This window comes from Pelophylax lessonae (assembly GCF_965119305.1).
Source record: "Pelophylax lessonae genome assembly, chromosome: 12".
NCBI lineage: Eukaryota > Metazoa > Chordata > Amphibia > Anura > Ranidae > Pelophylax > Pelophylax lessonae.
In genome coordinates this window covers 704254-721420 of record NC_138779.1, presented here as the reverse complement: position 1 = coordinate 721420, position 17167 = coordinate 704254, and the positions used below count along the sequence as shown (strand labels likewise).

General features: G+C 52.2%; 1 protein-coding gene across 1 annotated transcript in view; it reads left to right on the top strand.

The window, feature by feature from the left end:
• The first annotated feature begins 3040 nt into the window (after window positions 1-3040).
• LOC309568741 (uncharacterized protein) overlaps window positions 3041-17167 on the top strand; it is a 35592-nt gene continuing 21465 nt past the window's right edge. Inside the window, exons 1-2 of the mRNA XM_082274490.1 lie at window positions 3041-3159; window positions 7409-7485. Coding sequence (XP_082130616.1) covers window positions 3093-3159; window positions 7409-7485 — 144 coding nt within the window. The 5' untranslated portion in view covers window positions 3041-3092. The remainder of the gene's footprint in view (window positions 3160-7408; window positions 7486-17167) is intronic.

Genomic DNA, 17167 nt, shown 5'->3' with positions numbered 1-17167 from the left:
TCTTGCCACATATAGAATGTATAGGATATATCCAAGGCATGCCCAGAGTCTGTAATATAGGACCGTAAGGTGGTAAAATGTGATCAACATAGCAACCAAAAGGACTAGAGACTATCAATCCCGGAAATAATTGGTCTACCTGGGGGATTTATGGGGTCTTTGTGGATATTGGGGATGTGGTAAAAATGTGGCACCATCGGATGTTTCACACATAAAAATAGATATTCCTCTTTGATTAGTATTTCCGCAGTCAAGGCTTTGTCTTCATACTTTTGAGTTAATCCTTATATATATTTGTAGGGTCAAAGGGAAGCCTCTCATATGTGTCCCTGTCCCCTAAAATTCTATCTTCTTCTTTTATATACAAATCTCTATCCTGTATCACTAAGCTTCCACCTTTATCAGCTTTCCTAATGATAACTTCCGTTCTATTCTTCAGACTCCATAGAGGACCTCTTACATCCTCTCCTTTATGGACATTCGTTTTATCCCTCAGACCTTCCACCATTCATCTTCCCCATGGCCATTCCTCAGACCTTCCACCATTCATCTTCCCCATGGCCATTCCTCAGACCTTCCACCATTCATCTTCCCCATGGCCATTCCTCCGACCTTCCACCATTCATCTTCCACATGGCCATTCCTTAGACCTTCCACCATTCATTTTCCCCATGGCCATTCCTCAGACCTTCCACCATTCATCTTCCCCATGGCCATTCCTCAGACCTTTCACCATTCATCTTCCCCATGGCCATTCCTCAGACCTTCCACCATTCATCTTCCCCATGGCCATTCCTCAGACCTTCCACCATTCATCTTCCCCATGGCCATTCCTCAGACCTTCCACCATTCATCTTCCACATGGCCATTCCTTAGACCTTCCACCATTCATCTTCCCCATGGCCATTCCTCAGACCTTCCACCATTCATCTTCCCCATGGCCATTCCTCAGACCTTTCACCATTCATCTTCCCCATGGCCATTCCTCACACCTTCCACCATTCATCTTCCCCATGGCCATTCCTCAGACCTTCCACCATTCATCTTCCCCATGGCCATTCCTCAGACCTTTCACCATTCATCTTCCCCATGGCCATTCCTCAGACCTTCCACCATTCATCTTCCCCATGGCCATTCCTCAGACCTTCCACCATTCATCTTCCCCATGGCCATTCCTCAGACCTTTCACCATTCATCTTCCCCATGGCCATTCCTCAGACCTTCCACCATTCATCTTCCCCATGGCCATCCCTCAGACCTTCCACCATTCATCTTCCCCATGGCCATTCCTCAGACCTTCCACCATTCATCTTCCCCATGGCCATTCCTCAGACCTTCTACCATTCATCTTCCCCATGGCCATTCCTCAGACCTTCCACCATTCATCTTCCCCATGGCCATTCCTCAGACCTTCCACCATTCATCTTCCCCATGGCCATTCCTCAGACCTTTCACCATTCATCTTCCCCATGGCCATTCCTCAGACCTTTCACCATTCATCTTCCCCATGGCCATTCCTCAGACCTTCCACCATTCATCTTCCCCATGGCCATTCCTCAGACCTTCCACCATTCATCTTCCCCATGGCCATTCCTCAGACCTTTCACCATTCATCTTCCCCATGGCCATTCCTCAGACCTTCCACCATTCATCTTCCCCATGGCCATTCCTCAGACCTTCCACCATTCATCTTCCACATGGCCATTCCTTAGACCTTCCACCATTCATCTTCCCCATGGCCATTCCTCAGACCTTCCACCATTCATCTTCCCCATGGCCATTCCTCAGACCTTTCACCATTCATCTTCCCCATGGCCATTCCTCACACCTTCCACCATTCATCTTCCCCATGGCCATTCCTCAGACCTTCCACCATTCATCTTCCCCATGGCCATTCCTCAGACCTTCCACCATTCATCTTCCCCATGGCCATTCCTCAGACCTTCCACCATTCATCTTCCCCCTCTCTGGACTCCTTCTATCTTTATATGAGTGAGATCTCCAGAACTGGACACAAGATTCTCTATGAGGTCTCACTAAAGGGAGCTACACCACCAACAAGGTTTCTTCTTCACGTGTTTTTACATGTTCTTTGGGTGTTGTTCACACTTTCTTCAATTGTTCTTCACATGTTCTTTGGGTGGTCTTCATGTGTTCTTAAGGTGTTTTTTACATGTTCTTCACATGTTCTTCACGTGTTCTTCAGGTGTATTTTACATGTTCTTTAGGTGTTCTTCACTGTGAGTGATGGTGAGTACCATCACATTCACATGATCTTCACATGTTCTTCACATGTTCTTCGGGTGTTCTTCACATTTTTTTCAATTGTTCTTTACATGTTCTTTGGGTGTTCTTCATGTGTTTTTTACATGTTCTTCACATGTTCTTCACGTGTTCTTCAGGTGTTCTTCACATGTTCTTTGGGTGGTCTTCATGTGTTCTTAAGGTGTTTTTTACATGTTCTTCACATGTTCTTCACGTGTTCTTCAGGTGTTCTTCACGTGTTCTTCAGGTGTTTTTCACATGTTCTTTGGGGTGTTCCGGAGTTCAGAGGTCTGGAAGAATTATTTTGGGTTCTGATGTCAGAATTTGGAGATGAGAACCAATAGAACATTCTCCCACCAGAGAGATGGAGGTAACCGGGATGTATGGGGGAGATCTCACCAGGGAACCCCCACGGAGGTATAAAAAGATGGTGGGTGACTCTGCGCCCCCCCATCTATGAGATACATCTTGGGTAGATTTAGATTTATGGTGGACCTCCGAGGTAACCAGGACTCGGGCTGGGATCTGTAAGGGGAGATCTCTCCGGAGGACCCCCAGGTAAGTAAAGAAGGACAGTGGGTGGCCCTGCCCCCCCTGCAGACTCCATTTATAAGTGAAGCTGATTTCGGGTAGACTTGCACTTTAGGAAGATTTTTGTAGGAGCAGAATTGGCTGCAGCCCTGATGTTTGGGGGGTGGGGGGGGGGGGTTGATCAGGGACCACCTTAGTCCTCCCCACCCCCTTCCCAGCACTCCCCCTCCAGCCAGCGGTCTGAGCTGCAGATCTGCACTCACCTCACAGGAGAAAGTTCCAATCGATGCGAGGAAATGGAGAGAAGACAGAGTCTCCTTTGTCTGCTGGCCGGCCTGACTCTGTGCGCTGCGGCTGTGGAAGGTAAGAAACTCCCGGAACCTTCCGTCCCAAACCCACCGAACGTTACTGAGAAACGTTCGACTTTTCTTTGTTTTTTGTTTTCTGTTCACATTTCCTTCATTAAAACAGAAACCCAACAGATTCCTTTCTAGATTGAATGATAACTGTGATCGGATATTCGGTCCTTCAATGTAGAGGAGAACGATCGTTTTATCTGATATTTGGTCCTTCGATATGGAGGAGAACGATTGTTTTATCTGATATTTGGTCCTTCGATATGGAGGAGAACGATTGTTTTATCTGATATTTGGTCCTTCAATGTAGGGGAGGACGATCGTTTTATCTGATATTTGGTCCTTCGATATGGAGGGGGACGATCGTTTTATCTGATATTTGGTCCTTCAATGTAGGGGAGGACGATCGTTTTATCTGATATTTGGTCCTTCGATATGGAGGAGAACGATTGTTTTATCTGATATTTGGTCCTTCGATATGGAGGGGGACGATCATTTTATCTGATATTTGGTCCTTCAATGTAGAGGAGGACGATCGTTTTATCTGATATTTGGTCCTTCGATATGGAGGAGAACGATCGTTTTATCTGATATTTGGTCCTTCGATATGGAGGAGAACGATTGTTTTATCTGATATTTGGTCCTTCGATATGTAGGAGAACGATCGTTGTATCTGATATTTGGTCCTTCGATATGGAGGGGGACGATCGTTTTATCTGATTGGAGAATAGTAATGATGACATCACAGTGTCCTCGGAATCCTCCAATCTGTGGAATTCATTCGGGAATATAAATCGATCGGAAAGCCGTAGGATCGAACGTTGTGATTCTGAGGATTCCGGGTACTTTGTTAAATTCAGCAGCCAATAGGATTCCAGCTTTCCTCTGTAAGAAGGAAGATCCTGATTGGTTGCTGTGAATGTTCCGCCATCATAGACGATCGAATATCCGTATCCACCAATCACCTCCCAGAGAGGAAAGGATAAAGGGAGCTGATTGGCTCTCATTTCCTGTGCGGTCCGGTGACCCCGCCTCCAGTACATTGAATTGTCCACCCCCCCCCCCTAGGATGGAGATGGCGGGAAATATGAAGAGATATTGGAAATACAATCATTCGATCAGTCCCCCCCTCCCCCCCATGGATCTACAATGGGGACAGATCTCCGGCTGGGGCTGTGATGGGGGAACTCTGCTGGGACACCCCTCCCCCCCGGGCTCAGGAGAAGTGAATGGGGGGTTCTGTGTCCATAGAGAAGAGAGGAATGTCAGGAATGGACGGATAAATAAAAGTTCTGAATAATTCCCATTCATCGGTCGGGAAAATTCGATGTCCTGGAGAAAACAGGGAAGGCATTCAATCTACAACACCAAACAATGGGGACACCTATGGGGATGAGGACACCTCTGAGGACGGGGACACCTCTGAGGATGGGGGGACAACTCTGAGGACGGGGACACCTCTGAAGACGGGGGGACACCTCTGAGGACGGGGGGACACCATCTGAGGACGGGGACAACTCTGAGGACGGGGACACCTCTGAAGACGGGGGGACACCTCTGAGGACGGGGGGACACCTCTGAGGACGGGGACAACTCTGAGGACGGGGACACCTCTGAGGACGGGGACACCTCTCAGGATGGGGACACCTCTGAGGACGGGGGGACACCTCTGAAGACGGGGACACCTCTGAAGACGGGGACACCTCTGAAGACGGGGGGACACCTCTGAAGACGGGGACACCTCTGAGGATGGGGGGGACACCTCTGAAGATGGGGACACCTCTGAAGACGGGGGGACACCTCTGAGGATGGGGGGGACACCTCTGAGGACGGGGGGACACCTCTGAGGATGGGGGAGACACCTCTGAGGACGGGGACACCTCTGAAGATGGGGGGACACCTCTGAGGATGGGGGGGGACACCTCTGAGGACGGGGACACCTCTGAAGACGGGGGGACACCTCTGAAGACGGGGGGACACCTCTGAAGACGGGGACACCTCTGAGGATGGGGGGACACCTCTGAGAACAGGGGGACATTTCTGAGGACGGGGACACCTCTGAGGATGAGGGGACACCTCTGAGGACGGGGACACCTCTGAGGATGGGGGGGACACCTCTGAAGACAGGGACACCTCTGAAGACGGGGGGACACCTCTGAGGATGGGGGGACACCTCTGAGGATGGGGGGGACACCTCTGAGGACGGGGACACCACTGAAGACGGGGGGACACCTCTGAGGATGGGGGGGACACCTCTGAGGACGGGGACACCTCTGAAGACGGGGGGACACCTCTGAGGACGGGGACACCTCTGAAGACGGGGACACCTCTGAGGATGGGGGGGACACCTCTGAGGACGGGGACACCTCTGAAGACGGGGGGACACCTCTGAGGACGGGGACACCTCTGAAGACGGGGACACCTCTGAAGACGGGGGGACACCTCTGAAGAGAGGTATGTCAGGAATGGACGGATAAATAAAAGTTCTGAATAATTCCCATTCATCGGTCGGGAAAATTCGATGTCCTGGAGAAAACAGGGAAGGCATTCAATCTACAACACCAAACAATGGGGACACCTATAGGGACGAGGACATCACTGAGGATGGGGACACCTCTGAGAACAGGGACACCTATGGGGACGAGGACACCTCTGAGGATGGGGGGACAACTCTGAGGACGGGGACAACTCTGAAGACGGGGACACCTCTGAGGACGGGGACACCTCTGAGGACGGGGACACCTCTGAGGACGGGGACACCTCTAAGGATGGGGAGATACCTCTGAGGGTGGGGGGACACCTCTAAGGATGGGGAGATACCTCTGAAGATGATATACAATGAAGGTGATTGGTGGAAGCGGAGATCCCTTTCAGCTCAGAATTTGGTGATAACGGATGTTTAGAAGATCAGATACAGAAATCTCAGGGCGGAAGGAGATTTGCAGAGGATGGAGGAGATTTGCAGAGGATGGAGGAGATTTGCAAAGAATGGAGGAGATTTGCAGAGGGTGGAGGAGATTTGTAGAGGGTGGAGGAGATTTGCAGAGGGTGGAGGAGATTTGTAGAGAATGGAGGAGATTTGTAGAGGATGGAGGAGATTTGCAGAGGGTGGAGGAGATTTGTAGAGGATGGAGGAGATTTGCAGAGGGTGGAGATTTGTAGAGAATGGAGGAGATTTGTAGAGGATGGAGGAGATTTGCAGAGGGTGGAGGAGATTTGTAGAGGATGGAGGAGATTTGCAGAGGGTGGAGATTTGTAGAGAATGGAGGAGATTTGTAGAGGATGGAGGAGATTTGCAGAGGGTGGAGGAGATTTGTAGAGGATGGAGGAGATTTGCAGAGGGTGGAGATTTGTAGAGAATGGAGGAGATTTGTAGAGGATGGAGGAGATTTGCAGAGGGTGGAGGAGATTTGTAGAGGATGGAGGAGATTTGCAGAGGGTGGAGATTTGTAGAGGATGGAGGAGATTTGTAGAGGATGGAGGAGATTTGTAGAGGGTGGAGGAGATTTGTAGAGGATGGAGGAGATTTGCAGAGGGTGGAGGAGATTTGTAGAGGATGGAGGAGATTTGCAGAGGGTGGAGGAGATTTGTAGAGAATGGAGGAGATTTGTAGAGGGTGGAGGAGATTTGTAGAGGATGGAGGAGATTTGTAGAGGGTGGAGGAGATTTGTAGAGGATGGAGGAGATTTGTAGAGGGTGGAGGAGATTTGTAGAGGGTGGAGGAGATTTGTAGAGGGTGGAGGAGATTTCTATTCCGTCTCCTTGCTGGAAAAATCTCCCTTTTTTTAAATGAAATTGAAAGTTCGATCGATGATCAGATTTGTGGCTTCAGAGATAATTAAAGGGGAACTCCGATCTGTTCCAGGAAAATCCGGAGTCCCCATTGATTGGCCATTTGTCAGATTAATGGAAGAGAGAAAGGATTTCTGAATGGGAATCAGAGTGCCCCTCCATTGGGGGGCGGGGCAGTGACACTAGTGGGCGGGGCAGTGACATGGGGGGGCGGGCAGTGACACTAGTGGGCGGGGCAGTGACATGGGGGGCGGGCAGTGACACTAGTGGGCGGGGCAGTGACACTAGTGGGCGGGGCAGTGACACTAGTGGGCGGGGCAGTGACACTAGTGGGTTGGGCAGTGACACTAGTGGGCGGGGCAGTGACATGAGTGGGTGGGGCAGTGACACTAGTGGGTGGGGCAGGGACACGGATCCCACCGGAATCTTCGGATTAATTAGTGAAAATCTTTCTCTTCTTTTAGTGACGATATTTCCGGAGACGGAATCCTGGAACGTGACAGAGAAATCCTTTACAGATCGGAGGGAAGAGCCGACACCGGTGAGGGTCGAATGTTCTATCAATCGTTCCAGGATAGCGCCGCCTCTGAGCGGCCAATGGTGGAGATGGGGGAGGGGAATATAGAAGACTTCATTACTTCTCTGATACATAGGACCAGATTCCTGCCCTGACCTGGGAACTACCCCCCCCCTCCCCCATAACCAGGGAACTACCCCCCTCCCCCACAATCAGGGAACTACCCCCCTCCCCCACAACCAGGGAACTACCCCCCTCCCCCACAATCAGGGAACTACCCCCCTCCCCCACAATCAGGGAACTACCCCCCCTCCCCCACAACCAGGGAACTACCCCCTTTCCCCCAACTCAGGAACTACCCAACCGCCCCTCCCACAAACAACCCCCCTCCTCCTAACCCAGGAACCCCCCCCACCTGGGAACTACCCCCTCCCCCACAACCCTGGAACTACCCCTTCCCAGGAACTAAGCAAACCCCCTCCCACTGGAAACGATTCCTTTTCCCAGACCCGGTAACTTCCCCCTCCCCCCCTAATTTAGGAAGATGAGATAATTAGCACAATTAACAATACAAACAGTGACCCCCCCTCCCCCCTCAGACCTCCTTACAATGAAGACAGAAATATTTGGGGTAATAAGGACTTTAGGCCCCGGAAGCTTAGAAAGTTTTATTGATTGACAATTTACAAACAAAAACAGAGAAATAGAAATATTTTGCCTCAGGCCCCGGTCACATCGGGGCGATCCGACTTCCCGGGGCGACCTCATAGGTTGTGACGCGCAGCTCGCACTGCGACCTCGGACTTCATAACATTGAAGTCTATGGCGGTCACTCCGGGTCGCCCCAAAGAAGCTCCAGACCCTTTTTATAGGTCGGAGTGACTTGTGTCCCTCCTATTAGAACGGCTCCGCAGCTTCTCTATGGGAGGCGACCTACAGTGACCTGTGAGGTCACCCCAGTGTGAACCGGGGCTCAGCAGATGTGATATTGGGGTAACAATCTACTTATAATAATCACATTATAAGACGATCCGCGGCTCCGCGCTGTGGATATCGGATATATAACGGACGCTGCAGCCTACCCTGAACTACAATCCTGGGATTATAGAAATACAAAAATAAATAGATTTGTAATCGGCGCTGCCTGTAATAAATGTGATAAAGTGCAAATATCACCCAATGTATGTAAATGTGGGTATCAGTGCATATCCAAGAAATAAATATTATAAAAATTGGTATAAAATATAAATCGTGTTATGTAAACATCAGGAATAATATAAAACAAATACAATGTATACAATCAATATAAAATCAATAGTGATCATGAATAATAATAACAATTGTCAGAGACTTCCCCAGCAGCAATAAAAGTGGCTACTGCCTAAATAATTCCGTATAGAAAAGGGAAAAATGAATCCAATAAAAGGATGTGAATATATAGAGAGTGAAAAATATACCTGATTAGAAATATATGATGGTTGGCTAGGAAACCAATAACTTGGTAGCCAGGACCAATCAAATATTCACTAGTGAAGATCGTGACAAAAAAGTGTGATAAGTGCAAATAGTGCAGAAAAGCAAAAAATATTTGGTAACTGTCTGAAGTGATAAAAGTAATGAATAGGAAATAGTCCCAGAAAATGAGTCCAAATCCAGAGAGAATTGGTAAATAGGTGAAATTTCAAGGTGCCCCCATGGTGGGTAACTGGTGAGGAAAGGGGAAATCCCACTAGTAAGTAGCCTACTAACCAGATATACCCACCCCACACAGGGGTATATAGAGAGGGTATTAGGGTATAGATGAAGCTCCTTATCCTGGCTCCTAACTTCCTTCCAGGTAGGGGGGGGGGATGTTGGAGGTCGTCCCTGGGGGTCCCGGGTGTCACCAAAGGAGGTATGGGGTATGTAGATCCACTCCAGTAAGAACCCTATTAGGTATTATATCCATAGGGATCCTTCACAGGAATAGATTCAATTTCAGGACACTACCATATGGGTGGAGGTGAAGGGTCACCATGTATGCTCCTCCTCCTTACATTGCTCCTAAAGACCATTATGGCCGGGGACCCCAGGGGTCGGAGCGGATTACATCTACAGTCATTGCTGGTTTGAGGCATAGAGACCCCAAAAATGGAACCTCCAGGTCCCAGAGTCGGTGTGTTTTGGGGAGACATGAACTTCAATCAGAAACAAGACCTTTCCACGGATCCCCCACCATACACCTTCCCCTCCCCCTCCCCAGCATACACCTTCCCCTCCCCCTCCCCACCATACACCTTCCCCTCCCCCTCCCCAGCATACACCTTCCCCTCCCCCTCCCCACCATACACCTTCCCCTCCCCCTCCCCCTCCCCAGCATACACCTTCCCCTCCCCCTCCCCACCATACACCTTCCCCTCCCCCTCCCCAGCATACACCTTCCCCTCCCCCTCCCCAGCATACACCTTCCCCTCCCCCTCCCCACCATACACCTTCCCCTCCCCCTCCCCACCATACACCTTCCCCTCCCCCTCCCCACCATACACCTTCCCCTCCCCCTCCCCACCATACACCTTCCCCTCCCCCTCGCCAGCATACACCTTCCCCTCCCCCTCCCCACCATACACCTTCCCCTCCCCCTCCCCCTCCCCAGCATACACCTTCCCCTCCCCCTCCCCAGCATACACCTTCCCCTCCCCCTCCCCACCATACACCTTCCCCTCCCCCTCCCCAGCATACACCTTCCCCTCCCCCTTGCCAGCATACACCTTCCCCTCCCCCTCCCCACCATACACCTTCCCCTCCCCCTCCCCACCATACACCTTCCCCTCCCCCTCCCCAGCATACACCTTCCAAAGAGTAGAGTTCCCTTTAATGTCAGGGCCCATAGTCAGTAGCAGTGTTAATTTCGTCGACTAAAATACGACTAAAACTAAAATGGCATTTTAGTCAAAAGACTATAACTAAAACTAAATCGAAATTTTCTGCCAAAATTAACACTGGTGCTCAAAGCATAAATAATAAAATATTAGATTTTTCACTCCAGGACCAGCAGTAGTATATAATGAGTTGGAAATTGTAGAGAAATGCTTAAATAATGCATTACAAATTACAATTGAACTACACCCATTCCATTATAGATGACCAAAATGAGTTTTAGTTGACTAAAATGTAGGACATTTAGTCGACTAAAATATACTGGAGTTTTAGTCAACTAAATACGACTAAAACTAAAACACTTGCAGAAGACTAAAATGGGACTAAAACTAAATTGAAATTTGCTGCCAAAATTAACACTGGTCAGTAGGTAAGAGGCTCCCAGTTCTCTCCAAAAGCCCTTGTCCTGGCGAGGTCTGTCACATCTACCCTCCCCCTCCTCCCCATCATAAGTCAACTAAAAAGGTCCCAGACCTCCCCCAGGTCTGGACATGCATTGGTTGGGCAGAGTCAGCTCACATAGGTGGTCAGCCTGATTTCCATTCTTGGCTGCAGGGAACGCTCACCATCAATGGGTGTGGGACAGAGGACAATGACATCATCCGCTCCAGCTAACCTATGGGGAGGGAGACCGGCTTCCTCCACTCCCAGACTGTGGATCTGCTGCTGGGGAGGAAGGATGACCTCCATCTCTCCCAAACTGTGTGTCTGCCAATGGGGAGATGAGCCGGCTGCTCCACCTCCCGCTTCCCTCATTCGGCTGCTCCACCTCCCGCTTCCCTCATCCGGCTGCTCCACCTCCCGCTTCCCTCATCCGGCTGCTCCATCTCCCGCTTCCCTCATCCGGCTGCTCCATCTCCCGCTTCCCTCATCCGGCTGCTCCATCTCCCGCTTCCCTCATCCGGCTGCTCCATCTCCCGCTTCCCTCATCCGGCTGCTCCATCTCCCGCTTCCCTCATCCGGCTGCTCCACCTCCCGCTTCCCTCATCCGGCTGCTCCACCTCCCGCTTCCCTCATCCGGCTGCTCCATCTCCCGCTTCCCTCATCCGGCTGCTCCATCTCCCGCTTCCCTCATCCGGCTGCTCCATCCCCCGCTTCCCTCATCCGGCTGCTCCATCTCCCGCTTCCCTCATCCGGCTGCTCCATCTCCCGCTTCCCTCATCTGGCTGCTCCATCTCCCGCTTCCCTCATCCGGCTGCTCCATCTCCCGCTTCCCTCATTCGGCTGCTCCACCTCCTGCTTCCCTCATCCGGCTGCTCCACCTCCCGCACCCTCATCCAGCTGCTGGACAGACACATTCCTCCATCCAAGATTGTCCTGTGCAGAAACAGGATTGTCTAAGTGAGTCAGCACTTGCTGCATCCGCCATAAGACCTCCACTTCCATAGCTGCGGGCCGGAGATTGGCAAAGCACACTGTTACTCTGCGCCATTGCTGACACTTAAGCCAGGATTTCAGGACCGTCGCCTGGTACTTCTGGATAATCCCAGACAAAGGGAGCCCAGACCTTCCGCTGAGCAGACTCTAGCAGCCGTCTGTAGGCGATCTCCAGCTCCCATTCCTGATTGGCTAGAAACTCCAAATCTTCCAGTGCCCAGAGCTCTTCTGAGAAATTCAGCATCTGTTCTCTGTATTCCAAGATTTCCTCCAAACGCCACTCCAGATCACTCCCAAAGTCGGGGTCCTCAGACAGCCTCTCTAATACCAGCCATAGGCTGCCGTAGCCAAAGCCTTCTGTTGGGCTGTCGTCCGCTGTCCATGGGCACACTTGGGTCACATACCAGCGGAGTGCTCTGTTGCTCTCATCCAACTGCATCTCCACCTGGACCAGCCTGCTTAATTCAGCTTTCCATTCCTTGTGTGGTTGTCTCCCCAAAAACACAATTTTCACCCTGTACTGTGACCAGTACCTTTCCTGGATGGAGGGGAGTATTTTTCCCTGGTGTCACTGCTCATGGGCTAGCGCTTCCTTCCAGAGTTCCCAGCGGATAGAATCATACCATCCCAGCAGAACCTTCTCTGACACCGCTCCCCTGTGCTGAGGACCTTCTCTGACACTGGTCCCCTGTGCTGAGGACCTTCTCTGACACCGGTCCCCTGTGCTGTATCCTCAGCTCTCGCAACCTCCTTCCGAATTCCTCTTCCATGGTGGCTGATATCTGTACCTCTCCTCTTCTGCTCCCCGGACCTTGGATCCCGGTGGAGGTTTGGATGTCCCAGACTGCAGGAAGCATCCCACCGCTTGACACCAATGTAACGGAACCGACCAAGACTGTGCTTGTGGGCTTCAGTCAGTATACGGCTTCCTCCAGTCTGAACATAGATATCAGATATTATAGCTGCATAGTGCAACCAAGAACTAGACGGGACTAGATTAGCTGCAAAACTGGAACTCTTTATTGAACAAACTCACGCAGAATATATACAACACAGGAGGACACCCCCCTCCTGATCATATTACCCTAACACTACATACTGTATACATAATATATACCACACAGGAGGACCCCCCTCCTGATCATATTACCCTAACACTACATACTGTATACATAATATATACCCCACACCCCCTCCTGATCATATTACCCCAACATTACATACTGTATACATAATATATACCACACAGGAGCCCCCCCCCCCCTCCTGATATAATTACCATGGCTAAACAACAACCAGATGAACAATAACCCAGATATTTACCCAAATCCTCACACAATGGTGAGATAATGGGGTACAGCTGACTCCTGGCTAATCCCACCATAGAGGATCCTTCAAGGTTTAGTCAAATTAGCCAACATATACTAGAACTATCCACCTGGACACTCAGCGGTCTCATTCCAGGTCAGACTTGCCGGCATCGAGCTCACAAAGTACAATACACATTATTAGAAGTGTAAACACCCCCCCCCCCCAATAGTTTGATAGCAGACATTAGGTGAGTTAATTAGTTCCCAGAGTCGGTGTGTTTTGGGGAGACATGAACTTGAATCAGAAACAAGACCTCTCCACTGATCCCCCACCATACACCTTGCAAAGAGTAGGGTTCCCTTTAATGCCAGGGCCCATAGTCAGTGGGTAAGAGGCTTGCTTCCAGTTCTCTCCAAAAGCCTCTTTCATGGCTAGGTCTGTCACAGGAACTACCCACCCACAGTGGAACTAACTAACTAACCCCCCCTAGAAACTACCCCCCAACCTGGGAACTACCCCCCATCCTGGGAACTACCCCCCCCCAACCTGGGAACTACCCCCTGACTCTCCACACCGTCTAGGCCGGGTCCCTGCTTTCAGCTGAAGGCCACGATGCCTGCTCACATCCCCCAGAGCGGCCCGGGACCTCACTCACATTCCGTAGAGTGGTCGGGTCTCCGCTCACATCCTCGAAGTGGCCGGGTCCCCGCTCACATCCCCCAAAGCGACGAGTCCCCGCTCAAATACCCCGAAACGGTCAGGGCTCTGCTCACATCTCCCAGAGCGACCGGGTCCCCGCTCACATACCCCGAAACGGTCAGGGCTCTGCTCACATCCCCCAGAGCGACCGAGTCCCCGCTCACATCCCCCAGAACAGTCGGGACCCTGCTCACATCCTCTAGGGTGGCCGGGTCCCCACTCACATCTCCCGCAGCGGACAGGTCCCCACTCACATCCCCCAGAATGGTCGTGTCCCTGCTCACATCCCCCAGAGCAGATGGGTCCCCACTCACATCCACCAGAACAGTCGGGTCCCCGCTCACATCCCCCAGAGCAGACGGGTCCCCGCTCACATCCCCCAGAGCAGACGGGTCCCCACTCACATCCCCCAGAACAGTCGGGTCCCTGCTCACATCCCCCAGAGCGGCCGGGTCTCCACTCACATCCCCCAGAGCGGCCGAGTCCCGGCTCACATCCCCTGGAACGGTCAGGTCTCTGCTCACATCCCCCAGAGCGACCGAGTCCCCGCTCACATCCCCCAGAGCGGCCGGGACCCCACTCACATTCCGTAGAGTGGCCGGGTCTCCGCTCACATCCTCGAAGTGGCTGGGTCCCCGCTCACATCCCCCAGAGCGACCGAGTCTCCACTCACATCTCCCAGAGCGACCGGGTCCCCGCTCACATACCCCGGAACAGTCAGGTCTCTGCTCACATCCCCCAGAGCGGCCGAGTCCCCGCTCACATCCCCCAGAGCGGCCGGGACCCCACTCACATTCCGTAGAGTGGCCGGGTCTCCGCTCACATCCTCGAAGTGGCTGGGTCCCCGCTCACATCCCCCAGAGCGACCGAGTCTCCACTCACATCTCCCAGAGCGACCGGGTCCCCGCTCACATACCCCGGAACAGTCAGGTCTCTGCTCACATCCCCCAGAGCGGCCGGGTCTCCACTCACATCCCCCAGAGCGGCCGAGTCCCGGCTCACATCCCCTGGAACGGTGAGATCTCTGCTCACATCCCCCAGAGCGACCGAGTCCCCGCTCACATCGCCCAGAGCGACCGAGTCCCCGCTCACATCGCCCAGAGCGGACGGGTCCCCGCTCACATCCCCCAGAACAGTCGGGTCCCCACTCACATCCCCCAGAGCAGACGGGTCCCCACTCACATCCCCCAGAACAGTCGGGTCCCTGCTCACATCCTCTAGGGTGGCCGGGTCCCCTCTCACATCCCCCAGAGTGGCCGGGTCCCGCTCACATCCCCTGGTCTGCCTGATCCCCGCTCTTAGCTGAAGGCCGTGGCCCCCAGAGAAAGGCTCCTCCCAGGACCAGGCTATTTATATCCTCACCCAGCATTCCTCTCTCTCTCCCGGCCAGCTGGGACTTGTAGTTTGCAGCAATTTTGCCCCAATACAAACCCTTGCTCCTCTGAACACATATCCCACAATCCCCTGCTCTCAGCTGTGTTTTTTGGTTGTTCTGCATTCAGGAGATGATGACACAATATCCAGGCTAAACACTAGAGGGAGACAGACTTACTGCACCTGATACCACAGAATGTCCCACCATGAAACCGGCAAAGCCAGCCAACGCCTGGCCACATGTATGGGACATGGTAGTCACTGTTCCATGTATGGGGGGCTGCAATGGGGGAGGGGAGAACATGCTGACTCCATTCAGAGAGAGTCCCGGGGGCTGCGATGAGTGGGGGGGGGGGGGCGAACGTGCGGAAAATCTGCTGCAAGAATTGAGTGCGCAGCGCGTTCCGCATCACACAGGCCAGACGCCAAACGTTTTACATGGAAAAAATTTCCAGATGAAAGTGTCGTCTGCACCTCAGCCCCTTGAGGTTTCCCTTAGAGAGGAGAGCAGCCAATCACGTCCCTAAGTCAGTCAGTGAGGATTTCTATGGTGCCAGTGTTATGTAACGGTATCAGCCAAATGATCAGACCAGTGGTGATGTGCAATTTCTACTTAACAATGAAAATCAACTTAGATTACACAGGAGATCATGTGAACAGGGGTTTGCAGTACAAAACGGCAGTATGAGGAGTAGGGAAACAGGCACATTACAACAAATCTACTGCAGTTCTACGAATGGCCACTGGATGGCAGCAGAGTGCTCGGAGTTCAATTTACTGATAGGATAAAGATCTGAAGATTCTCACGTGTTCCAAGAGATTGATCGTTCATTCAGCAGACTGTGAGCTGAGGGGATTTCCTGCTGGCACAGACTTCACACAGGCACTGCTGATGCTGACTTTGGTCAGGAGGCTCTGGGGCCGTAGATAGGACCAACCCACTGCTTGGACAGCTTCTCCACATGGACTGTAACAGAGTCCTCTCCAGTGACTGGGGCTTGGATAGATGCTGCGTGCTCTTGTGCTCACTGCTGGTGGCCCACACACCAGACTGATCGAATGAGGACCCAGCACCTGGGGACAGCGCACTTGCCCAGTCACTGCTGTCCAATCAAGCAGGATCTCTCTGAGCACAGGAAGCTGGGCGGAGCTGGCATTTATACTCCCTGGGCGTGTCCAGGAACTCAGGGGATGCTGGGAGCCCAGAGGATTGTGGGGAGTTGAGTTAAAGGGACTTGCACCTGCATCTGGATAAAGGGGCACACCACTACACCAGCATTCCGGGGAAATCTCTGGAGCTGGGAGTCAGCCGGCTGTCTACTCACAGCTCCGGAGTGCGCACAGCAGCCTCATACAGAGGAGTCCGGGAGCCGCCCATCCCCCTCTGATTGGGAAATCTGTACAGCCGGCCTGACACTAGATTACCATTTTCCTCTTCCTCTATTGTGGGGGAGGGGCACGTGTCCCCCATTTCATGGTGGAGGAGGGGAGAGGATCACGTGTCCCCCATTTCATGGTGGGGGAGGGGAGAGGGTCACATGTCCTTAATTTCATGGTGGGGAAGGGGAGAGGGTCACGTCTCTCATTTCATTGTGGGGGGGGGGGGGAGAGGGTCACATGTCCTTCATTTCATAGTGGGGGAGGGGAGAGGGTCACATGTCTCTCATTTCATAGTGGGGGAGGGGGTCACATGTCTCATTTCATAGTGGGGGAGGGGAGAGGGTCACATGTCTCTCATTGCATAGTGGGGGAGGGGAGAGGGTCACCAGTCTCATTTCATAGTGGGGGAGGGGAGAGGGTCACATGTCTCATTTCATAGTGGGGGAGGGGAGAGGGTCACATGTCTCATTTCATAGTGGGGGAGGGGAGAGGGTCACATGTCTCATTTCATAGTGGGGGTGTTCCGTGAGAATTACCTACCCGTGAGAAAAACCTACCCCTCGTCACTTCCGGTACTCGGCACTGTATGTAATGCAGCGGTTACATTAAAACAGCTGTGCAGAAATACGAGTGATCTCCGCTCCTGTGC